Genomic DNA, 25,158 nt, shown 5'->3' with positions numbered 1-25,158 from the left:
TATAACTGTGTGGCCAAATTTCCCTCCATTTTCAAGTTTGCTGATGACACTACCGTACGGGTCAGAACCCAAACAACAGCAAGACGGAGTACAAGAAAAAGATAGAGAATCTGGTGACATGTTGTGATGACGATAATCTCTCCCTCAATATCAGTAAAACGAAGGAGATTGTCATTAACTTCAGGAAGCTTGGTGGAGGATATCTCCCTGTCTACACCAATGGGGATGAAATGGAAATAGTCGAGAGCTTCAAGTTTCCATGTGTCCAGATCACCAACAACTTGTCCTAGTCCCTCCACGCTAATGCTATATTTAATAAAATCCATCAACACCTTCTCAAGGAAATTCAGCATGTCTGCTATGATGCTCACCAGTTTTTAGAGATGCACCACAGAAAGCATTCTTTCTGGTTGCATCACAGCTTGGTATGGCTCTTGCTCTGACCAAAACTACAAGAAACTACAAAGGGTTGTGGACAAAACCCAGTCAATCACATAAAACTGCCTCACATCCACTGACACTGTCTACTCTTCCCACTGCTTCAGAAAAGCAGCCAGCATAATTAAGAACCCCATGCAGCCTGGACATTCTCTCTCCCATCTTCTTTTGTCAGGACAAAGATACAAAGGTCTGAGGACACGTACAAACCGGCTCAAGAACAACTTCTTCTCTGCTGCTGTCAGACTTTTGAATGCATCATTCAGTTGATCTTTCTCTACACGTTAGCTGGCAATAACACAACATTCTGCACCCTCTCTTCTTTTCTATGCACGCTATACTTTCTCCATATAGTGCGTGAAACAATACTTTTCCCTGTATGCGAGAATCATAGAAACCCTACAGTGCAGCAGGAGGCCATTCAGCCCATTGACACTGCACCAACCACAATCCCACCCAGGCACTAGCCCCATACATTTACCCTAGCTTGCCCCTGATGGCCAATCCACCTAACCCGCACACCTTTGGATTGTGGGAGGAAACCAGAGCACCCAGAAGAAACACGGGGAGAATGTGCAAACTCCACACAGACAGCAACCCAAGCCAGGAACTGAATCCAGGTCCTGGGTGCAGTGAGTCAGCAGTGCTAACCACTGTGCCACCCTACTAACTGGTGTGGCAGTAACAAATCAAATGCAAAGATCCAAGCTGGACAAAAACAGGCATTACACCTGAGCTCACGCTTGTTCTTAGCCAGAAGGATGTTTCTAGTTCTGATGGAAAGAAGTCTCACAACACCAGCTTAAAATCCAACAGGTTTATTTGTGGACTTTAAGCTGGTGTTGTGAGACTTCTTTCTGTTTTTACTCCAGTTCAATACAGCATCTCTACATCTAGTTCTGATGACCAGAGTCCAATTTCTCTCTCTCCCAGCGATCACTGAGTTCTGTCTTTCTCTGATGTGGAGATACCGGCGCTGGACTGGGGTAAATACAGTGAGAACTCTCACAGCACCAGGGTTAAAGTCCAACAGGTTTATTTGGTAGCTAAAACCATTAGCTTTCAGTGCACTCACTACTCCTTCATCAGGTGTGTGTGTGTGTGATACACACTCACACTCTTTGGGCTCTGGGTCGCCATGACCACAGAGAGAGCGCGAGACAGAGAGAGGAGGGGCTTTAAACCCCGCCCACTGTCCATCCCGCATTCTGAGTGGCTCCTACCCCGCCGTGGCCGTTAACCGCCAGAAATTTCGGAGGCAGCCGAGGGGGACGGCGCCTGATTGGCAGCTTGAATCACGTGAGTTGTGGGCGGGGCTAAAGTCACGGGGCTGGCTCGGTGAGCGGAGGGGAATGGAGACGGTGCTATGCGAAGAACACGGTATGTTTAAATATCCACCACAGCCCGACTATATACATACACACGTATATATGTGTGTGAGTGAGTGAGCGGAGGGATAGCGGAATCTATTGCGCCGGAAGTTGGAACCGGATTGCCGGCCCTGAACGATTTAATTGGTGGATGGAGTCACTAATCGGGAGCAGTTGGGGGTTTAGTCCAATGAGAGTGCAGAATGTCTGGCTCCGGCCCACGTGGTACGGTGATGGCCAGAGGCGTGAGCCCGGACAGAATGGGGTGGGGGGAGAGAGAAAGAGACGCACATACCAGAGGCCGGACAGGGCATTGTTTCCCTTGATGTGGGAGGGGCACTGAGGCCATTGCACCCCGGGGGGTGGGGACGGACCGACTGACCGAGTTACATTAGAAACACCTGAACTCCATCTCATCGTAGAATCACTACAGTGCCGAACGAGGCTTTTCAGCCTATGGAGCTTACACTGACAACAATCTAGGCCCTATTTCCCCTGATCTCTCTCATACTTACTCTGCTAATCCCTATGATAGTAGGGGTCAATTTAATATAGCCAGTCAAGATAACCCATGTATTTTTGAACTGAGGGGAAACTGGAGCTACCAGAGGTAGGAATTCAGGTGCTTGTAATGTTTCGGTGCAGACCCAATGGGCCGAAGGGCCTCTTCTGCGCTATGTAATTCTGGGACCACTCTCCCTTTGTAACTTCAAAACCACAGGGGAAAGATTATATTCACACAGACCCATTTCACTGTTACAAAATGTGCCAAACTGCAAATCATCACTTTGAATGTTCTCATTAAATTTTGGAGATCACTTATCCTGCTGATTTCCCACTCCAGTCATAGAGGTTTACAGCATGGAAACACGCCCTTCAGCCCAACTTGTCTATGCTGCTCTTTGTTTTAAACCCCTAAACTAATCCCAATTGCCTGCATTTGGCCAGATCCCCCTACACTCATCTTACCCATCTAACTATCTAAATGTTTTTTGAAAGAGAAAATTGTACCTGCCTCTACGACTAACTCTGGCAGCTTGTTCCAGAGACTCACCACCCTCTGTGTGAAAGAATTGCCCCTCTGGACACTTCTGAATCTCTCCCCTCTCACCTTAAACCTATACCCTGTAGTTTTAGACTAGTTCCTTTGGGAAAAGATATTGACTATCTAGCTGATCTGTGCCCCTCATTATTTTATAGACCTCTATAAAAGCATCCCTCCTACGCTCCAGAGAAAAAAGTCCCAGTCTATCCAACCTCTCCTTATAGCTTGAGCCATCAAACCCTGGTAGCATCCTAGTAAATCTTTCCTGAACTCTTTCTAGTTTAATAATATCATTAATAAGTAATGACCAGAAGACAATGAGTTCTCCCAGAAACCTGCCTGCTACATTCCTGCCAGTTCTTTGCACCAGCATCTCAGTTAACCCCCACACACTCCTGCCTTTATTCTTCCCCCCTCCCAATCCCCCAAAAGCCAGCATTTCTCTTTACCCTGTAGATGCTTAAGTAATCCAGTTTTGAAAGCCCTTATTGAATCTGCCTCCATCACATTCTCTGGTAGTGCTTTCCACATCCTAACACTATAAAGATATTTTTCACCATGTTACTCTTGATTATTTTGCCAGTCTTAAATAACATCGCCTGGCATTCTGACAATAGTTCTTCTTGTCTCCACCATCCTGCCCACTAGCCTCTGTATTTATTGAATCATCCTCCAGAGAGATGCCACCGCAAAATACATCTTCCCCTCTGCTTTCAGCATTCTGTAGAGACATAAGAACATAAGAAATAGGAGCAGGAGTAGGCCATCTAGCCCTTCGAGCCTGCCCCGCCATTCAATAAGATCATGGCTGATCTGTCGTGGCTCAGTTCCACTTTCCCGCCCTCTCCCCATAACCCTTAATCCCTTCTCTTATCAAAAACCCATCAACCCGCTTCTTAAAAATATTTAGCGAGGCAGCCTCCACCACTTCAACGGGCAGAGAATTCCAGAGATTCACCACCCTTTGAGTGAAGAAGTTCCTCCTCAACTCCGTTCTAAACCGCCTCCCCTTTATCTTGAGGCTGTGCCCCCTAGTCCTACTGTCTTTTTTGAGCGGGAAGAGTCTCTCCACCTCTATCCTATCCATCCCATTCATCATCTTATACGTCTCAATGAGATCTCCCCTCATTCTTCTAAACTCTAACGAGTACAAGCCTAGTTTATTCAGCCTCTCCTCATAGCTCAATCCCCTCAACTCCGGTATCAGCCTAGTAAACCTCCTCTGCACTCCCTCCAGGGCCAAAATATCCTTGCGCAGGTGCGGCGCCCAAAACTGCACACAGTACTCCAGCTGCGGCCTCACCAATGCCCTATACAGCTGCAGCAAGACCTCCCTACTTTTATATTCAATCCCCCTCGCTATGAAGGCCAGCATCCCATTCGCCTTCCTGACCACCTGCTGCACCTGCAAGCTGGGTTTTTGCGACTCATGCACAAGGACCCCGAGGTCCCTCTGCACCGTCGCCTGCTGCAGTTTTTCGCCACGTAAGTAATAGTCCTTCCTACCATTCTTCCTACCAAAGTGGACCACCTCACACTTGCCAACATTAAATTCCATTTGCCATTTCCTGGCCCATTCGCCCAGCCTATCTAGATCCTTCTGCAGACTCTCCACACCCTCCGCACAATTTGCCTTTCCCCCAATCTTGGTGTCATCAGCAAATTTCGACACCCTGCACTCGGTTCCCTCCTCCAGATCATCTATATAAATGGTAAATAGCTGAGGCCCCAGCACCGACCCCTGGGGCACCCCACTAGTCACCATTCCTGCTGCAACACTGTGGTCCGCACGTCCATTACCACTATCTCTTCTTAGAGCCACTTGCCTCCTTTCTCGCCATATGTAGCCTTTCAGGTGAAATGATTTACTTGTGTTGACAATTTGCTCACTACTGGGGGAGAGACCGAATACAGATTGGGTGACTGCATTGTGGAAAACTTTTTCTCAGTTCAAAGTATCGCCTGAACTTTTCAGTCACCATGTCATTTGAATTATGCGACTTGCTCCCACTCTAACCTTTCTGTCCTCAGTCTCATCCAGTGTAAATTTGGGGATCAACACTTCATTGTTCAATTGGGTACTGTACAGCCTTCTGGACTGAACATGGAGTTCCATAATTATAGACTGTAACGTCTGTTTCTGTTTTCTTTGCTGGTTTTGGTTTTTCCCTTGTTTTATCATTCTGCCATTCATATCTGGAGGCATCTTTTGTTTCTTTCATTTGTGCCATTGCCATTTCCTTTGATCTTGCACCATGTACGCTGTCACCATTTAATCTTTCCTGCTCTCCACCCGATTGTCAACCTTCCTTTTTGGTGTTCTTTTTAACGTTTAGCTGTTTCTCTCTCCATGCATGCTGCCAGACCTGCTAAGCATGTCTAGTATTTTCTTTTTTGGTTTGAATTCTCTGTGTTAGCCAACTTTCTTTCCTCACCCACCAGCATCATCAAAAATTCTTTCTGGTTTCAATATAACATGTATGTCCTGCTTAGCTACAATTCCACCTTGCCTTCTCCCTTGCTTCTAACTCCCAAGTCATTGCAAAGTTATCATTTCTCACACCTGACACTTTCCAATCATGACTATCAAATTATTGTCAAAAAACCCTATATGCTGGAAAACTGGAAGAAATACAGAGCATTGGTAATTATCGTAGAATCCCAACAGTGCACAAGGAGGCCATTCGGCCCATCGAGTCTGCACCAACCCCAATCCCACGCAGGCCCTATCCTCATAACCCCATGCATTTACTCTAGCTAGTTCCCTTGATGTTAAGGGGCAAGTTAGCATGGCCAGTCCACCTAACCAGCACATTCTTGGACTGCAGGTAGAAATCGGAGCACCCAGAGGAAATCCACAGAGACACTGACCCAAGCTGGAAATTGAACCCTGGCGCTGTGAGGCAGCAGTGCTAATCACTGTGCCGTCATGCTGTCAATTGCAGATTCATTTTGTTGCTGATTATTCATCTGTGAAGCTGCCTTGTTCACAACAAATGTGATAAAAACTGGAAGTGCTGGCAACATTTAGCAAAGGTCTTTCAGCAAAATGAGATTTCATCAAAATGAAACAAGTCTTTCGCTCTTCACAAATGGTGCCTGGCCAAGTGACGGTTTCCAGCATTTTCTGCTTTTACTTAAGGTCTCCAACATCTGCGTTTTTTTTTGCTTCTACTTTTGTATGATTAATATGTCCATAGATGAGGTGAACTGGATAAATAGTGCATATATGTCTTTTCAAGTGGAGTGAATATTTGAGGGGGGCGGTGGGGGTGGGGGGGGGGGCACTCTTCAGAACAGTACCCAAAGTACTGCACTATTGGAGGGGGCATCTTTGGATGAGATTTTAAGCTAAGTCTATCTTCCATGTGGATGTAAAAGATCACTTGCACTATTTGCAGAAGAGCAAGGGAATTCTGCTGAAGCCTAGTCAATATTTACTCTTAAGCCAACACTTGAAGCACGTGGTCTAATTTATTTCATCGTTTGTTGGCATTTTCAATGAGCAGATTGACTGCCATGACTACTATGTTAGACCACTGAGTTCAAAAGTACTTCATTGGCTGAAGTCCTGAACTTATGACAAGTGCTGTATAAGTACAAGTTTTCCTTATTTTTATTTCTTTGCTCTAACTGTTTTCTTGATTGTGTCCTGTAGGAACACCCTGTTTTCTGAAGACAGGTGTGAGAGATGGAGCAACCAAAGGAAAGAGTTTCTATATCTGTGGAAACCGAGGTAGTTCACCGTGTGCATTCACACAGCTTGCTGAGTATGTATTGCCTGTTCTACTTCACAATATAGAGGAGAAAATAGTAATGTCCTGTTGAGAATTTTTTGTGTTGGAACATTTAAGGTGCAACCTTTTGAACCCAGTTGGAAACTTTTGGTGTAAAACTTGATATTGAATTTGAGGGGTTGCTAGAAATTGATGAGAGTTTATGTTTCCCCACAGTAGATCTCAATGACTGATCAATACATGAGGCTTTATTCTCCCATTGTCTATCCCTCCCCATGTTTCTGGTTATGGAGAGTTGCTGAGGAAGGTTCCAAATACCGAGGTGTGCATCCCTAGGAAATATCTCCCATTCTCACAAGAACATAACATAAGAAATAGGAGCAGGAGTAGGCCATCTAGCCCTTCGAGCCTGTCCCGCCATTCAATAAGATCATGGCTGATCTGTCGTGGCTCAGTTCCACATTCCCGCCCTCTCCCCATAACCCTTAATCCCCTCACTTATCAAAAACCCATCAACCCCGCGTCTTAAAAATATTTAGCGAGGCAGCCTCCACCACCTCAACGGGCAGAGAATTCCAGAGATTCACCACCCTTTGAGTGAAGAAGTTCCTCCTCAACTCCGTTCTAAACCACCCCCCCTTTATCTTGAGGCTGTGCCCCCTAGTCCTACTGTCCTTTCTCAGCGGGAAGAGTCTCTCCACCTCTATCCTATCCATCCCATTCATCATATATGTCTCAATGAGATCTCCCCTCATTCTTCTAAACTCTAACGAGTACAAGCCTAGTTTATTCAGCCTCTCCTCATAGCTCAACCCCCTCAACTCCGGTATCAGCCTAGTAAACCTCCTCTGCACTCCCTCCAAGGCCAAAATATCCTTGCGTAAGTACGGCGCCCAAAACTGCACACAGTACTCCAGCTGCGGCCTCACCAATGCCCTATACAGCCGCAGCAAGACCTCCCTACTTTTATATTCAATCCCCCTCGCTATGAAGGCCAGCATCCCATTCGCCTTCCTGACCACCTGCTGCACCTGCAAGCTGGGTTTTTGCGACTCATGCACAAGGACCCCGAGGTCCCTCTGCACCGTCGCCTGCTGCAGTTTTTCGCCACGTAAGTAATAATCCTTCCTACCATTATTCCTACCAAAGTGGACCACCTCGCACTTGCCAACATTAAATTCCATTTGCCATTTCCTGGCCCATTCGCCCAGCCTATCTAGATCCTTCTGCAGACTCTCCACACCCTCCGCGCAATTTGCCATTCCACCAATCTTGGTGTCATCAGCAAATTTCGACACCATACACCCGGTTCCCTCCGGTCCTGGGGACTTGTCCACAATCAGTCCCTCCAGTTTGTCAAGCACCGCCTCTCTAGTAACAATAATGTCATTGAGACCCTCCAGTCCTACCACCTTTCCATCGCTAACACCCGGCAAATTATTCACGTCTTCCTCCGTGAAGACCGAAACAAAAAAGTTATTCAAGACCTCAGCCATTTCCCCATCCCCTACCACTAAGTCCCCCCTCCCATCCTCTAAGGGTCCAATGTTCACCCTAGGCAGCCTCTTCCTTTTTATATATTTATAAAAACTCTTGCTATCCTTTTTTATATTAAGCGCTAGCCCAGCTTCATAGTTTCTCCTACCCTTCTTTATCAACTTCTTTGTCAATCTTTGTTGACATTTAAACCTCTCCCAATCCTCTTCTCGCCCACTACTCTTAGCTACTCTAAATGCCTCCGCTTTTAGTTTAACACTTTCCTTCACCTCTAATGTTACGCCGTTGTTTAAGAAGGGTGCCAGGCAAAAGGCAGGGAATTATAGGCCGGTTAGTTTAACGTCTGTTGTAGGTAAAATGTTAGAATCCGTCATCAAGGAGGAAATAGCGAGGCATCTTGAGGGGAATTGCTTGATGGAGCAGACGCAGCACAGTTTCGTTAAGGGGAAGTCGTGTCTGACAAATTTATTGGAGTTCTATGAGGATGTGTCTAGGGCGGTGGATAGAGGAGAGCCGGTGGATGTGGTCTTTCTTGATTTTCAGAAGGTGTTTGACAAGGTACCTCACAAGAGGTTATTGTAGAAGGTAAGGGGGCATGGAGTTGGGGGTAGGGTGTTAGCGTGGATAGAGGATTGGTTGTCAAATAGGAGGCAGAGAGTGGGGGTTAATGGGTGCTATTCGGATTGGCGGTTGGTGACTAGTGGAGTGCCCCAGGGGTCGGTGCTGGGGCCTCAGCTATTTACCATTTAGATTATCTTGACATAATGGATGGAATTTAGGGCCAAGCTTGTGTGTGTGTATGGGGTGGTCATGGCAGGGGGAGAGATTTAATCAGACAGGAGGGTGGTAGGTGGGTAACCTGCCACCTACCTGTCTCAGTCCCAATAAAGTAAGTGGCAGAAAAGCCTGTGGATAGCCTTTCTGCCTCACCATGAATTGATGTCTTTAAATGGCGGTTATTGTCCATTTGAGGGCCTCATTCTGCTGCAGCGAATGGTGATTCGCTATGCTGGAAAGCAAACATTGTTGGGTATGCATGCAGGTTTCCAGGAAGATACCTTGTTCAAGGACACTCCAGGTCTAATTGATCCAGCATCGGGAAGGGAGTGCCTGCTGAGGGCTATTCGTTCCTTCCCCACCTCACATCACCCACTTGTGTCTCTGACTCCAGTGATACTGCTGAGCCTTGATTTGATGCATTACTGGTAGCAGTCACTGCTTTCTGGTGGCGCCACTGAGCAGTGAAAGCTACTGATCCCCAATTGTCAAGTGATTTGATTTATTATTGTCACATGCATTGGCATACTGTGAAAAGTATTGTTTCTTGCATGCTATACAGACAAAGCATAGCATTCATAGAGAAGGAAATGAAAGAGTGCAGAATGTTGTGTTACAGTAATAGCTAGGGTGTAGAGAAAGATCAACTTAATGCAAGATAAGTCCATTTAAGAAATTTCGTTAAAGCATTGTTCGAGGGTTTAAAAGAATTAGAATGAAGTTTAGAAGCACAGAACGAGAGTAAAAGATAGAATTAGAAGTTTTGCTGGGTACAGCTTGCAAGAAGTTGCCTCGCTCTAGTGCCATCTTGGAGTTGTGGGACTTCACATCTGGGTTCTTTGACCTGGGGAAGTGCCTGATTGGCACTTCATTTGGAGGCCTTCCCCAAAGGAGGCAATGCGGAGTTACAGCCACTTCTTCTGCCGATGGGTGTGACCCCCCCACCTTTGCTTCTATTATATACCACCCTCTGATTTTGTATGAGTTTATTGAATTGTATTGCCTCAGCTCAATGTGGATACAAATAAAAATAATCTACTAATTTGTTTTAGACATCCCCTCCTGCACCCTTTGCAATTGTCTGAATGCACGCAGGTGCAGCAGGTGGTAAAGAAGGTAAATGGTATGTTGGCTTTCATTACAAGAGTCAGGATGTCTTGCTGCAATTGTACAGGGGCTTGATGAGACCACACTTGGAATATTGTGTACAGTTTTGTTTTCCTTATCTCAGGACGGATGTTCTTGCTAAAGTGGGAGTGCAACAAAAGTTTACCAAATTGATTCCAGGGATGGCGGGACTGAAGAGAATGCAAGTCAGTTAGCATTGTGTTCGCTGGAGTTTAGAATGAGAGGGGATCACCAGGATAACTTAACTGTGAGGACCTTAACTGATTTCCTTCCCCAACTCCAACTTATTCCCGAATACAGAGAGACTGAGACCAATTGCAATGCTTCATCTAGTAAATTTTTATTATATTTCATCTTGGGCATTTTGTTGTTGTTCCCAAAAGAGAAAATGCTAGAAAATCTCAGGTCTGGCAGCATCTGTAAGGAGAGAAAAGAGCTGACGTTTTGAGTCCAGATGACCTTTTGTCAAAGCCAGTTGAGCTGTCTCTGACAGATGCTGCCAGACCTGCTGAGATTTTCCAGCATTTTCTCGTTTGGTTTCAGATTCCAGCATCCACAACAATTTGCTTTTATTGTTGTTGTTGTCTCCTCATAATGAAGTTTACACTAATAGTTATGTGATCTGCAATAACTGGTAGTTTGTTTTTCTTTCCCAGTATTCCTGTGTCTCACTGTCTGATACATGAAGGTTCGGTTGTAGAACTTCAGGCCTTCTCTCGAAAACAGGATGGCCAGTCTTATCGGTATGATTTATTATTGTTATATAAGCAATTCTGGTTGATATTTCACATCAAAAGCCATGAAATCCATGTAGCACTTTTTGTTTCTTATTCTAAGGAGCAGCTGAAAGGGTAACCATATCATTTTACACTCGAAGGGCTAGATGGCTCACCCCTGCTCCTCTTTCTTATGTACTTATGTACTATGTACACATTAGGATAGACCTGTTTTGCAACCAGATCTTGTGCCTGGGGTGCATTTACCTAGTAGGCCAGCAGAGGAGATGCAGTTCCTTGTTTATACCAGGTTTTGGTTTCATTCCTTTGGATATGATCTCTCTTCCTGATGGTATGAGCTGGTGATGATGTTTAGCCTTTTCTCATTCCAAAGTTTGACCATTCAACTGCGGGACTTGGGCTTTAGGAAACTGTGTGTTCTAGACATTTTTATCACTGTGAGTCATTTCCACAAAATACCAGATTGTCGTCTTTCTGTGGTTATCTCATAGAATCACTCCCGTGTGCAGAGCTGTTCCTGTATGTAAGCTTGTTGATCTGGTACCTGTTTATTAATGTAAATGAAATTTACTAAGTGTGACTGAGGCACAGTTTAGTAATTGATTCTGATTTCCAGTGCTTGTGTTTTCTGTAGGTTATATTATCGCTGTGTGAAAGGCAAGGCAGATAATCTGAAATGGTGCGGAAATGTTCCCTGGCAGGTATGAATCTTCAATAGGAGTTGATACTTGGCGTTCATCAATAGTTAAGATGTTGTAATGTTGATGACACACTGTCATAGAAGTATACAGCACAGAAAAAGGCTCTTTGGCCCATCACATTTGCGCCAGTTAAAGGCAAACTACCTAACTATTCTAATCCCATTTTCCAGCACTTGGTCCGTAGCCTTGTATGCCTTGGCATCACAAGGACGCATATAAATACTTCTTAAATGTTATGAGGGTCTTTACCTCATGGCTTTATTTGAAACAGCCTTCTAAAATGTTGTCCCTCTTTATTGCTGTAATTGATTCCCGTGTCAAACTCAAGACACCCCCTCCTCTTTTACCTCCTTCCCTGCCTTGACTGAAGATCCTATATCCTGGGATAAGCTGCCAATCCAGCCCCTCCATCAGCCATGCCCCAGAGACAGCAATGACATTTTACCCCCATATTTTGATTTGTGCTGTCAACTCGTCTGCCATGTTCACCCTTGCATTAAAATAAATACCATCCAAGATTGCCAAACTCCCTTATGCATTAACTGGCCTATAGCTTCTATACCTTTGTGACTCACCTTGCTGTCTCTTCTCATTTTGGCTGTGCATCTCGCCTTGCTGAACTTTCAGGATCCCATGCTCCTGCCAAGTTACTTTAAACCATTCCAGACAGCACTAGCAAACCTTCTTGCAAGGACATTGGTCCTGTTTTGGTTCAGATGCAACCTGACCACCTTTTACAAGTTCTACCACTCCCCAAAATGGTTCCAATGTCCCCGAAGTCTGAAGCCCTCCCTCCTGCACCATCTCTCCAGCCACGCATTCATCTGGTCTAACCACCTATTTCCATACTTGCTAGCATGGCACTGGGTGTAATCCAGATATTACTACCCTCTAGATCCTATTTTTAAAACTGCTTCTTTGCTCCCTAAATTCTGCTTGCAGGACCTCATCTATTTTTCTACCAATATCGTTGTTACCAACATGTACCACAATCTCTGTCTGTTTACCCTCCCCTTTAGAATTCCCTACAGCCATTCAGTGCTATTCTTGACCCTGGCATCAGGGGAGCAATTCTGTTATTACCAAAAGCTAAAGGTATGGATTGTTATTATCTTAAAGAATTGAAATGTTGCTGCCATGGTTTCTGATATTATAGTTTTGAACTGGTGTTAAGAATGAATAAGAGGAAGTCTTGCATTTTTAAAACACCTTTCATAACCACAGCATTTCCCAAAGTACTTTACAACCAATGAAGTGCTTCACTGTTGTAAAACAGGAAATCATATTTAGTGCATTTTTGCAACCCCTAAAGTGATTTGTGATTATTCATTTTAGAATGAGGTCTGTGGATGGAAGTTGCTCTTTGTATGTTCTTGAGCCTCCAGTTTTCTTTTCCATTAAAATCAATAGGACAGATGAATGTTGAAATCCTCTCCAGGATTGTTGTCCAAAATGATAGAATTGTAGGGAGCCTCTGAAATCCAACAGATCATTCAGGTCTTTATATTTTCTCAATTTTCTATTGATTCAGAACTTTTTACATGGTTTTTATTAAAAAACGCCAATTTGTGTGCAAATTTAGTTTTTATTATGAGACTGGGTGATAGTAACAAGAAATATCTTAATTGTCTTAAAAACACATGTTATGGCTTTGACAAAACCCTTGTAGAATTAAATCCAGTGGTGCTGGCTAGAAACATGGTTAAGGTTTCCTTATACATCTTCTGCAACTAGTTTTCCATGGATTAAAGCAGTATGTTTTTGCATTTCAGACCTGAGATTCCAAACTAAATTATTGGTATGAAAAATTTCTGTTTTGATAAGTAAACATGTGCGCACTGAAGTGAGTATAAGTGAGTCTGCTAATACCACTCTCTTTATTTTTATTCAGAGGCCAAGCAATTGAATCAAAGGATGGTTACAGCACAAAAGGAGGCCATTCACCTCATTGTGTCCATGCTAGCTCACTGCAAATAACTGCTTTAGTGCCAGTCCATTACCTTTCACCCCATTGTCTTGCACATTTTTGCTTTTCTGATAATTATCTAATTTTCTTCAGAAGACTTTAATTGAACTTTCCACCAACATATTCTTAGGCAGTTAATTTTTGGAAAGTGGAACAATGTGTAAAAGATCTGTATTTCTGAGGTTTGATTTCAGGCGCAAAATGAGTGATAGTTTCTTCTGTACAAGGTCTTTGCTATCTTTGGTATTTGATGCTCACATGAAATTTAGGAATAGGCAAATAATCCCTCAACACTGACACCCTCACTTTAATAACAAAAAGGCACAGATAGCATATTCCACATGGATTTATTCTGCTGGTTTTCCATGTAAGATTCAATTTGTCTAGACTCCACAATATGCCTTCCTTTTTGGATGTGCAGAGGAAATATTAAACATTAATATTCATGTTTTTCAGGGATCAAGTTCAAAGTTGTCATCAAAAGACAGAGATGCCCATGATGCTGGAGGACAGCTCCACCATGCTAAGAAACAAGAACGAAACCCTTTCCGAGCTCCAAGTGAGAATCGGAAGCCATTCACCTGGAAAGTTGACACCAATAACAGTAGCAGCCAAGAGACTGAGTCTGAAAGAAACAAAAAGCACAATGAGAATGAAGAAGAAAGCTTAACGTTGAATGGTTTACCAGTAACAGATAAACAGATGGTGATAAAGGTTCCTGATGGGTTCAAAGTCAAGGAAAAGTCATCTGGTGAGGTTGAAAAGCCAGTTCAGTTAGGATCTGAGAAGAAGCATGTTCGGGAAGAATTATCTAAGCATTCATCACATCATGGGAACACTACAACAACCAGCAGCGTGCACTCGAAAAGTGAACAATGGAGGGACAGAGAATCAGCAAGCACTAAAAGTGAATGTAGTTGTGAAAATGATAAGTCAAGTAGCACTCAGAAGTGCCGCATAACCAAGATCCCCCATCAGACTGAACTAAAAGATACTCAGGAAAGCTGCTCAGGTCAGACACAACAAACCACTAAATACACTGCAACTGAAGATTGTTCATTTATTTCAACACAGAACTCTGATTCAAACAGGAAAGCAAATGAAGAGATTAAATCATATGGAGAGGCACCTGTTTGCATTGAAGCAAAAAATAACTGTAGCCATTTAGAGCAAAGTACCATTGGTAGTCAGTCAGTAGATACCAAGCAGACAGACGTTGCAAAAAAAACGAACATAAGTAATGGACAGAGAACAATCACAATGTTTCCTGGATTTGAATACACATCAGCACCCACTGAAACCAAGAAAACTGTGGCACTGCACAACCAGCTAACGGCTCAACTTAAACAGACAAAGGTAAAAAAAAGGGGCGGTGGCATCCTATTTCTATCCTTCTTTGGGTGCCATTGGCAAAGTTAACATTTATTGCTTTACCTAGTTGCCCTTGAAAATGGGTTGGTGCCTTTATGAATAGCCTCAGCCTATGTGATGAAATCGTCAGGTAGGGAATTGCAGTGTTTGGAGTCAGAGACTACGAAGGAACAGCAATTTATCTCCAGGTCTAGATGAAGTGTGATCTGAAAGTGGCAGTGATTTAAGACACCTGATGTCCTTGTTTTTCTAGCTAGTGGAAATGGTGGGTTTCCAAGGTGAAGCTGAAACCTTGGTGAGAGATATTTTGGGAAAATACTAAGATGGGTCTGAATTAAGTGCAGTTGATAGATGTGTTGTGATATTGGGAATAAGGCCTACATTTAAGTTATATCTGTTATCTTGATCAGATAGTGTAGGAACCCACAAGTGTAGAAAGATAGTACTAATCCTAAAGACAATGGAAAGCTAGCTCATAATTGTGATGAAACAGAACTGGTTAATGTAAGATGTTTAAAAACTGAGTGTTTTCAAACTAAGTTGCTCTGAATCCGTACTTGTTTTCTATAAACGGATCGAGTCAATGGAATGGATTTTGCAGATAGTTTCTCCTGGTAATTGTGTGAACCTTAAATCATTTGAACCAATTTGGAGAAGTTAAGTTTCTGTTAATTCTATTTGCCTGTATTTGTAGAATGGCTGTACTGGGAAATATCAACAATAATTCACAGAATTATTAATGTTGCACCAAGTAAATAGTGTCTTCAGAATGACAAAGCCAATTGGTAAACTGTTATTAAATTCTATCTGTGCTTCAAATAAGAATCATTCTTTACGCTGTTCAGATATCAATCTATTACACTGTGAATATCTTAACACAGCTGTTTATTTAATAATAATTTGCTACATCCATGATGGGTCAACACGGGAAAAACAGTCTTTAATTTCTCAAAGAAAAATGAGAAGTGTAAATGTTTCATTTTACAGAATACTCTGAGAACAATAAATGTTGCTGCCCTTCCTGACAAAGGTCAGAGGTTAATAAATCAAGTCAAAGACCTGGAGGATGCTCTCAATGCATTATGCCTATCTACTACAGATGACACTGAGAAAGGTACTATACTGAGCTTATTAAAATTAATGAAGCATTCTCTTGCATGGATGAGTAGAATATTGTTAAAGTTACAGGAGTGTTTGATGCTGTGTTGATTTAAATCTGATTGCATGAGCCCATGCTGCCAGAAGGAACCTTACTCACTGAATCTTCAGCACGGGAGCAGGCCATTTAGCCCATTGAGTGTGGTCTGCCAATCTGTTAGATTATAGCTGATCCATTTTTTCACCTTGCTTTTATAACCCTTAAAATCACTGCATTATGAAAACTTATCTATCTCAATTTGAAATTTATAGCTGACTTAAACTCAACAGCTTTTTGAAGATTAGTGTTATAGATTTCCACTATCTCTTGTTTGAAGAAGTGCTTCCTTCCAGTGAAAATTGGAAATTCAGGTATACTCTGTCCATGTTTTCTCATGATGTGGAGATGCTGGCGTTGGACTGGGCTAAACACAGTAAGAAGTCTTACAACACCAGGTTAAAGTCCAACAGGTTTATTTGGTAGCAAAAGCCACTAGCTTTCGGAGCACTTGCTGCTTCTTCGTCATGTGAGTGGGAGTTCTGTTCACAAACAGGGCATATAAAGACACAAACTCAATTTACAAAATAATGGTTAGAATGTGAGTCTTTACAGGTAATCATGTCTTAAAGGTACACACAATGTGAGTGGAGAGAACATCAAGCACAGGTTAAAGAGATGTGTATTGGCTCCAGAAGGATGGTTAGTGAGATTTTACAAGCCCAGGCAAGTCATGGGAGTTACAGATAGTATGACATGAACCCAGGATACCTGTTGCAGCTGCCCTCGTGCGCACAGCTTGGCTATCAGTCTCTGCTCAGTGACTCTGCACTGTCGTGTGTCATGGAGGCTGCCCTGGAGAACGCTTACCCGAAGATCAGCATGCCCGTGACTGCGTTCCGCACACATGAGGACGGCCTCAACCGGGATCTTGGGTTCATGCCACACCATCTGTAACCCCCATGACTTGTCTGGGCTTGCAAAATCTTACTAACTGTCCTGTCTGGAGACAATACACGTCTCTTTAACCTGTGCTTAATGATCTGTCCACTCACATTGTCTGTACCTTTAAGACTTGATTACCTGTGAAGACTCGCATTCCAACCATTATTTTATAAATTAAGTTTGTCTTTATATGCCCTGTTGTGAACAGAACTCCCACTCACCTGACGAAGGAGCAGCAAGTGCTCCGAAAGCTAGTGGCTTTTGCTACTAAATAAACCTGTTAGACTTTAACCTGGTGTTGTGAGACTTCTTATCATGCTTTTTCAACCAGCCCCAATTTGCATTGGCTGTGTGAACATAAAAATTTACACTCCTTGAGTAGCAATAAGTTAGATACTCTCAAACAGTGATGGTGCATTAGGATTCTCTGCTATGGAATTGTACAATTTGTATATCTAATCTTAAAGATTAGTTGCTTTGTGGAAGATGGGTTCTTTGTTCATGCAAACAGGGTTGATGATGGGTACTGATCTGTATTTATAATTGACCTATGAGGACAATTGAATCCTAAATTAACAATGTCTTTCTCTCTAGGAGAGGAAACAAGGAACAGTCAAATCAATCCCTTCGACAAAAGTGGCACCATCTTATTAAACAATCCTGTACTCCTTCAGGATCTCAGATCTGATGCAACAAGTTCACGTTTCAATGATGCTTCTTCCTTGGGGTCAAGTCAGTTTTGTAACCAGATGTACCAAGGTAAAATATAAAGAAAGTATTCTTCTAAGAAAGAAGTACAACTATGTAATGTTAGAGCACAGAAACAGTTCATTTGGCCCATCAGATTTGTGCTGATATTTTCCCGTAGGACCCATCTTGTGCGTTAACGTTGAAAATCAGTTTCAGTTTTCTAATTTCAGTTTTGAGCATTGCTGAGAAAAGAGATGTTGTTAAAGCTTTTCATTTTGAACTTATCAGGCCAGAAGAATGCCAAATTTCAGAGAGCAACAATTTTTACTGATCGAGAATAGGATGCTGATTGGTTTTAAAGTGGCTGTGGTCCAGGCATTGCCATTAAGAATGCACTGGGGGAACTACTATTCCACATGCTTTTGTTTAATTGAAAAAAAAAGTGCAGTGTCTGGGGCGTGTTACTTCTACCTGCAGGGGATATGCCTTTCATATATATTGTTTCTAGCAATATATTGACACATTGTGAGCCCAAGTGATAATCTTAAATTGATAGTGTAATCCTTAGCACATTCGGAATTGTTCAGCAAGTGCTGTTCATTTGTGGAATCACATCTCATATTAGACATTATGTTCTGAGTTTTGTAAGTGGGGGGTTGGTTAAGTACGGTCTGTACTTTGCCTATTGTAAACAACCAAAGAGGCATGCTATTTGATGCAATCCGCTAGTCAGGATATGTATTCTATGTGTAGGCATTGCACCACTACTGAAATTCAGAAATGTTTGTGTGCTACTTAGATATGCTTTCCTTTGTTCTACCTGCTATAGTTGGGGTAAGTTTGACCAGTTTACTGTATGGCTCTATCTTGTCCTCTGCAAGGGTTGTATTTGCTTGGAAAGGTGGTCAAGCTTTTTTGCATTTTGCTATTACAATATAAAATGAGGTTAGATGTGATGCAGACAAAATGGCTGTCTATTAGAAATATAAAAGGAATACGTTTTGGAGAGATGGGTAGGTAACAATATAGGAATTTTGGAATTTCAAAATTTCCAATTTGATTTTTGTTTGCAAATACAGAATGTGTAATGTTTTTACCCATTCTTGATTCCTTTAATCTAGTAGGAATGCAAATCTCTTTTTTCCACATTGCGAATTAATTATTTCCCACAATTTCAGCCAGCTGCCATTGGCAGGGCCTATATGGAGGACGGATGACAGAAGACCGACTCCTCACTGTCAAGAACATCACCAGTGAGGCTATTGAGCAACTCCACAAATCACTGGAGTCTTGCCCAAGCATATCTGATGAGGCTGAAGACCCACCATACCTCAAGGTAATTGTAAGTGAGATGATATTGTTCTGTACAATTTTCCACATTTGTGCTCTTCAGCAGAGGTGAACAAGAACAGGGTACTGTCTTTTTGTATTTTATTGATTGCCATCCTGTTAGAGCTGTTTGACACAGTCGGTATTGCTCAGCAGCGATCCATATTTTTTTCTGTATCTTGTGTAGATATTCTGGGACCCCCAATTAATACTTGCCTGCATAAGCCCACCTTGCAGATAAAGAGGGTTATGTTAAATAATTATGTTACAACTGGCTCCAGTCATACACAACAGGGCTTTGTTTCTAAAATATTTGTTTGTTATACAAACAGTAAGGTAATAAATGAAGTGCCAAATTCTAGTTACATAGAGTATGTCACCTCTAATTCCTGTAGAATTCTTCTGTAGGCTTTGAAATATTAAATATCGTAGGTTAGAGCTATAAAATATTTTCAGATGTCTGAAATGATTCACATGGTACAAGTCTTCCAAAGGAAATAGTTTTAATAATTTTCTTTGTAAGACTGGTGCTGTCTATTGTATTCAACAAGATGTCACTGAAAAATAATTACTATTTATCAACCCCATGCTATTATAAACCTCAATCTGTGCCGCAGGTGATTTTCTGTATTTAATTCAGAGGCTCAGTAAATTCCATCTGTTCGCATTTGGAATTTAAGGTGAGCTGGAAAATCTGGAATGGGGGATTCTATTGAAAAAATCCACCATTAATGTATTGAATGAAGTAAATTGGCATCTCTTTTGCACTTTTAATTTTCTGTAGAATGAATTTAACAAAAGCAATTGTAACTGTTTCCGTTCATGATTCTATTTTGAGGCACAGTAGAACTCTTTAATGAGAAACTCTCAACCAATGACATGCATTCATTTGATCTAAGAAGTACAATAGTCATTATGCAAAGTTTTTTTTGTGGTAATAAACCAAGAGCTGTAGTGGCTCCTTCTTTATTAAGCCAGTGCAATATTGACTTAATTTAACCAAACATCATAGGAATTAGAAGCAGAAATAGACAAATTCAGCTTTCCAGCTTGCCCTGCCATTCAATCAAATCCCGTCTGATCTATCCTAGGTCTCAAATCCACCTCCCACCTGCTCCCCAAATCTTCTTAACCCTTTTTAATCAGAAATATATCTATCTCCTTCCTGAAACCATTCAACAATTCAGACTCCACTGCATGAGGGGCAGTGAATTCCACAAATTCACCACCCTTTGCGAGAAGTAGTTCTTCCTCCTCACAGTTTTAAATCTACCACGTCTCAACCTATACCTGTGACCTCTTGTTTGAGATTGCCCATAAGAAGAAACATTTGACCTACATTTACTAGGGGTGGTATGTTGGCACAGTGGTTAGCACTGTTGCCTCACAGCTCCAAGGACCTGGGTTCAATTCCTGGCTTGGGTCACTGCCTGTGTGGAGTTTGCACATTCTCCCCGTGTCTGCATAGGTTTCCTCCGGGTGCTCAGGTTTCCTCCCACAGTCCAAAGATGTGAAGGTTAGTGTGATTATCCAAATTGCCCCTTAATGTCCTGGGATGAGTATGTTAGAGGTTTTAGCAGGGCAAATATGTGGGTTTTCGGGGATAGGAGCCTGTGTGGGATTGTTGTCGGTGCAGATTCGATGGGCCCAATGGCCTCCTTCTGCACTGTAGAGATTTTATGAATTATTTAGATTCTATGACTCCTTTTCAAAAATCTTATATACCTCAATCAGACCCTCTTTTTTGTCTTTCTAAACTCCAGTACGTATAAGACCAAATTGTTTAATCTCGCATCATTTGTAAAGTGACATTAGGAAGTCAAGTAAAGTTTCTCAGACCATGATGCTATCAGTCCCCATCGCAGTCAAATTGAATTTGAATTTAATCCATTGTTTTTGATTGAACAGAAATTTCAGAAAAGGAATATTTTGAAGTATCGACTATAAAGTGACAAAGTCAGTTTTACAAATTCATAGACCTGCAGCAGATTTTCTCCTAGCCTTCACATCACTAGCCATGTCCATAAATTGGCACTCTGTCCTCTGCAATCTAGAGAGCATCTTTATTACTAACAGTAAGCCAAGCCCCCCTCTGCCTGTAAGTAAACTAGCAAACTATTTTATTCTTTGTGGCCTATATAAATGAACAGAATATAATTTTGCAGGGAGATGCATTGATTTCCTTACAGGCCTTAACCCATCAAATAACAATTATGCAACTTGCCTCTGGTGTAAGATAAAGTCACATCTCTAAGCTTGCATTCGATTATGTTAAGTGGCCAGGTTGCTTGTTGCTCTTTCTGGTAGTGGATTGCCACTTCAATGTGCCAGCAAGTGTAATAGGCAAATTTCTTTGTTAGTTGCATTAGATCACTGTATGTTCAGCTTGGGCTCATCATTAGTTTTGATAAGTTAATGTTTTGCATGTTAAATTAAGCCTGCATTTTGCCATGTGACTGTTAATTCAACCAGTATTCCGATAATACTGCATAAATCAAGAACACACATACACTAGCACACTTTTTAATAACTCTCTAATGTAAAAAGACAAACTATCCTGACCAGGAGAGAGTACATCACTTGCTGCCTGAAAGACTTTCTGTGGTGTCTTTCTTTTGATTTAAAGCATTTGTTTCTGTGTCTGCGAAAGATGCTAAATGTCGTTTTGACTGGCCAGATATTGCTAACAAATTCATCATTCTTTGGAATCTGCAAATACATGTACAATTCCACATTCAAACCACCTTTAGTTGGCCTGCGAATGGCCAGCTGAGTACTGGCCTCGCAGGGAAACCTCGAGCAACCTTCTGTTCTAAACACATTTAGTGTTGTTTATCTCCAAGCAAATTTGTGGCTGGAAAATTCCAAGTCATGGCACATGGTAGCAATTGCTTAATTAATTTTTTTTCAGGTTGTACACTTTTGTACCTCAGTCTGGAATCTTGTTGCCTCAGTGACTGCCTGGAGGGGCAGATCTCTGTCTTACTGCCTGAGACTGATGTTTTTTTTTCCCCCTTAACTTTAGAAAGGCAAAATTGATTTGGCCTCTCTTAGACAACTTGTGGCAGATCAGCAAACCAATGCTTGATGTAAAATTAAAATGACCATCCAGAATGTTCTCATTTCCCATCCCATTTCCTATCAATGTGACAGCTCCTGACGCCTGTACTGCATGTCCTTCTAAGCACCCTCCCTTCCCTCTGAATTCTAACCTGAGAATGTAGCCTTGTAACCTCCTGATGAGATGGATTAAATTATTTTTATTTCAAACCTGATTCACTTCACAAATACCTCAGTATGCTGGCTATTATAGCTAACCACCATCATCAACATTCTAGATACCTTGTTGCAACCTAAATTATGCTTGTACCATAATATAAATAAAATTAAAATCCCATCTTTGACAAATGGGTGGAATTCCCAGATATGTGTCACACCAACCTGTTGGTTGTCAGCTATCTCCAGACTCTGTAGTAAACATATCATGCCTGCCTAAGCAAACTAAATTGTGAAGCTTTTGTGACTAAAGCTGCTTAGCAAGTTGATTTAAGTTAATTTCATCAATGATTGTTAAATTGTTACAATCATGTCATATTTTGTTCCTCGTACTGTTTGTGAAAGGGAGACAAAATAAGTCCCCATGGTTGTGGTAGTTTAATCTGGTTACTGTGGATTGTGCTTTGTTTCATTTCCTTATTTGTTTGACAAAGCTGAAAAAGATACCTGATGCACAAAATATTGAAAATTTTTAAGGCAAAAACATTCATTTTTATAGGTTCCACTGCTGGTTCATCAGAAACAAGCATTGGCCTGGTTACTATGGCGGGAGAAGCAAAAACCATCAGGCGGCATACTAGGTGAGAAAGATCATCTTTAGGAGAGTTCTAAAGCTGACCTGTCATTGGAGAACAATAAGATCAAAAGTGTTTAATTTACATCAGCGATGGTACAAGGTGCAAGCTTAATCGCTGTAGAACCACGTGGGATGGAATGTCAAATCCCATAATTACTTTGCTATTTGATTTCTCTCATCCAATTCAGTATTGTTTAGCTATCAGTCAATATTTTTTGCTAAGCAGAGCATTTAATATGAATTAAAATAGAAGAAATTCGTAGAATCTCTACAGTACAGGAGGAGGCCATTCAGCCCATCGCGTCTGCACTGACCACAATCCCAAAGAAAGGCAAGGCTCTGCCTAGATTTGAACTCTGATTGCTGGATTCAAAGTCCAGAGTGCTCATCATTGCACTACAGAGCCCAGAACAAATAAGAGAAGAGTAGCTGGTAATTGTTTTGTGACCTGTTAATCAGGAAGGAGGCAAGGTGATAGTCATACTTGCACCAAATGAAACCATTTGTACCATCGCTGAGTTGAATGCTTGTCCGTCTTTAATAACGCAATAATAACTAGGGGGAATAATAAATTTAAAATATTGACACTATATGCCCTTTTGTTTAAGCGGATGACATGGGTTTGGGGAAAACTCTAACGATGATTGCGCTCATCTTAGCACAACAGTGCAAGGGGAAGAAAGAAAAAGAGAAAAAGCCAGAAGACTGGATCTCAAAAACTGGTAAGAGGTGATGTCAGTTGCAGCAATTTCAGTAACAGGCTAATCAACCTGACATTGGCAGTGGAGAAAATGCTAGAGTCTATTCTAAAAGATTTAACAGCAGAGCACTTGGGAAATGGGACAAGATCAGACAGAGTCAGCATGGATTTGCAAAAGGGAAACCATACTTGACAAATTTACTGGAATTGTTTGAGGATGTAACTAGTAGTGTTGATGAGGAGGTGTCATTGGATATGATTTATTGGGACTTGCAGAAGGCTTGCGACAAGGTCCCACATTAGTGATTAGTGTGTAGAATTAAAGTGGGATTTGGGGTAGAGTATTGATAGCAAACTGGTTGGCAGACAGTCGGAAGGCATACATTGGTCTTTTTGTGAGTGATAGGCAGTGTATGGTGGATACCACAGGTGCTAGGACCCCAGCTACGCTTAATGATTTAGATCAGAAAACTAAATGTAATCTCCAAATTTGCAGATGAAACAAAACTGGGTGGGAGGGTAAGCTGTGAGGAGGATGCAGAAATGCCTCAGTGTGATTTGGACACATTGGGCTCAACTTTATCATCACATTGCGCCCATTTTCAGGCATAAAATCTTGGTAAAGTTGGGCGTGAAGTGAGTAGCGTGATCCATGTCTGCCTTTGTGTCAGTTCCCAAGGCCCAAAAATAGCTGCAATCGGGACCGTACCTGAAATTGGCACAATGGTCATTTAAATGTATTTGCATGCATTTAAATTGATTTAATGGGCTGAATGCCCAACTTTATTGGCACTTCTCCCTTTACCATCACGTTCATCCATCTGGAATTAGCACAAAATAGATATGCTCCAAATGGGATTGGGAGGAGGGGGTGGGTGTGGTTTCCACTGCCACTCTGCTTGAGATTGTTTGGGGGGGTGGTGGAGAAGGTTGGTTTGCTGCCTACTCTGCTTGAGATCAGTGGGGGCAGGGGTTGGGGGAGCAGGGGTGGGCCCAGTGCCACTCTGCCTGTGATCAGTGGGGGTGAAAGGGGGTCCTCTACTGCCTGAGTTTGGTGGAGGGAAGTTGGGGGGGGGGGGGGGTGAATCACCTTGCCTAAGATCGGTGGGGGTGGGAAGGGTTTGCTGGCACACTGTCTGAGATGGGTGGGGGGGGGAGAGAAAAAGGCCGCGATTGAATTGGGTGGGGGTAAGTAATATTGTGGGGGTGGGGCAGTGACTGTGGGGGCCAGGGGGACGCATTTTCTGGCCTGGGAGGCATGTGACAGGGAAGCCGCATTTGATTAGTTTTTTTCTGCGTGTGCGCGGTTGGAGGTGCTGATCAGAGCTGCAGGATTTCGGGTGCATTAAGCCCCGCCCACCGGCTTGTGCAGCGTGATTTGGAATCACTGATATTTTTGCAGGCAGAGTGCATATAGGGGCACCTCAGAATGTGTCTAAAAGTCGGATCTGTTTCAGATCCACCCAGCACTTAGAATCAAAATGGTAAAATAGGGTCTGTTGAGTGAGTGGGCAGATGCAGTACAATGTGGATAAATGGAGGTTATCCACTTTGGTAGCGAAAACAGGAAGGCAGATTATTATTGTTAAAATCATTAAAAATAATAATTATTTTAAAAAGAGCAGCATGGACAAGTTGGGCTGAAGAGCCTTTTCCATGCTGTAAACCTCAAAGACTCTAACACTATTATTATTTAAATGGCTATAGATTGAGTGGGAGGAATGTGCAACAAGATGTGG

General features: G+C 42.3%; 1 protein-coding gene across 3 annotated transcripts in view; it reads left to right on the top strand.

The window, feature by feature from the left end:
• Positions 1 to 1,749: 1,749 nt before the first annotated feature.
• The window catches only part of ttf2 (transcription termination factor, RNA polymerase II), a 47,030-nt gene continuing 23,621 nt past the window's right edge, over positions 1,750 to 25,158 (top strand). For 2 of the 3 annotated variants that reach the window (XM_080203769.1, XM_080203768.1), the window contains exons 1-10: positions 1,756 to 1,818; positions 6,512 to 6,623; positions 10,649 to 10,735; positions 11,364 to 11,430; positions 13,853 to 14,752; positions 15,755 to 15,881; positions 17,442 to 17,606; positions 18,716 to 18,873; positions 22,642 to 22,723; positions 23,328 to 23,441. In XM_080203769.1, coding sequence (XP_080059895.1) covers positions 1,791 to 1,818; positions 6,512 to 6,623; positions 10,649 to 10,735; positions 11,364 to 11,430; positions 13,853 to 14,752; positions 15,755 to 15,881; positions 17,442 to 17,606; positions 18,716 to 18,873; positions 22,642 to 22,723; positions 23,328 to 23,441 — 1,840 coding nt within the window. In that variant the 5' untranslated portion in view covers positions 1,756 to 1,790. Of the gene's footprint in view, positions 1,819 to 6,511; positions 6,624 to 10,648; positions 10,736 to 11,363; positions 11,431 to 13,852; positions 14,753 to 15,754; positions 15,882 to 17,441; positions 17,607 to 18,715; positions 18,874 to 22,641; positions 22,724 to 23,327; positions 23,442 to 25,158 lie in introns of all 3 variants that reach the window. The other variant, XM_080203770.1, reaches the window with a different exon arrangement.

This window comes from Carcharhinus amblyrhynchos, chromosome 15 (genome assembly GCF_965287045.1).
Source record: "Carcharhinus amblyrhynchos chromosome 15, sCarAmb.v2.hapA, whole genome shotgun sequence".
Taxonomy (NCBI): domain Eukaryota; kingdom Metazoa; phylum Chordata; class Chondrichthyes; order Carcharhiniformes; family Carcharhinidae; genus Carcharhinus; species Carcharhinus amblyrhynchos.
Note: the sequence above shows the minus strand (reverse complement) of the source record. Positions and strands in the feature narration are given on the sequence as shown.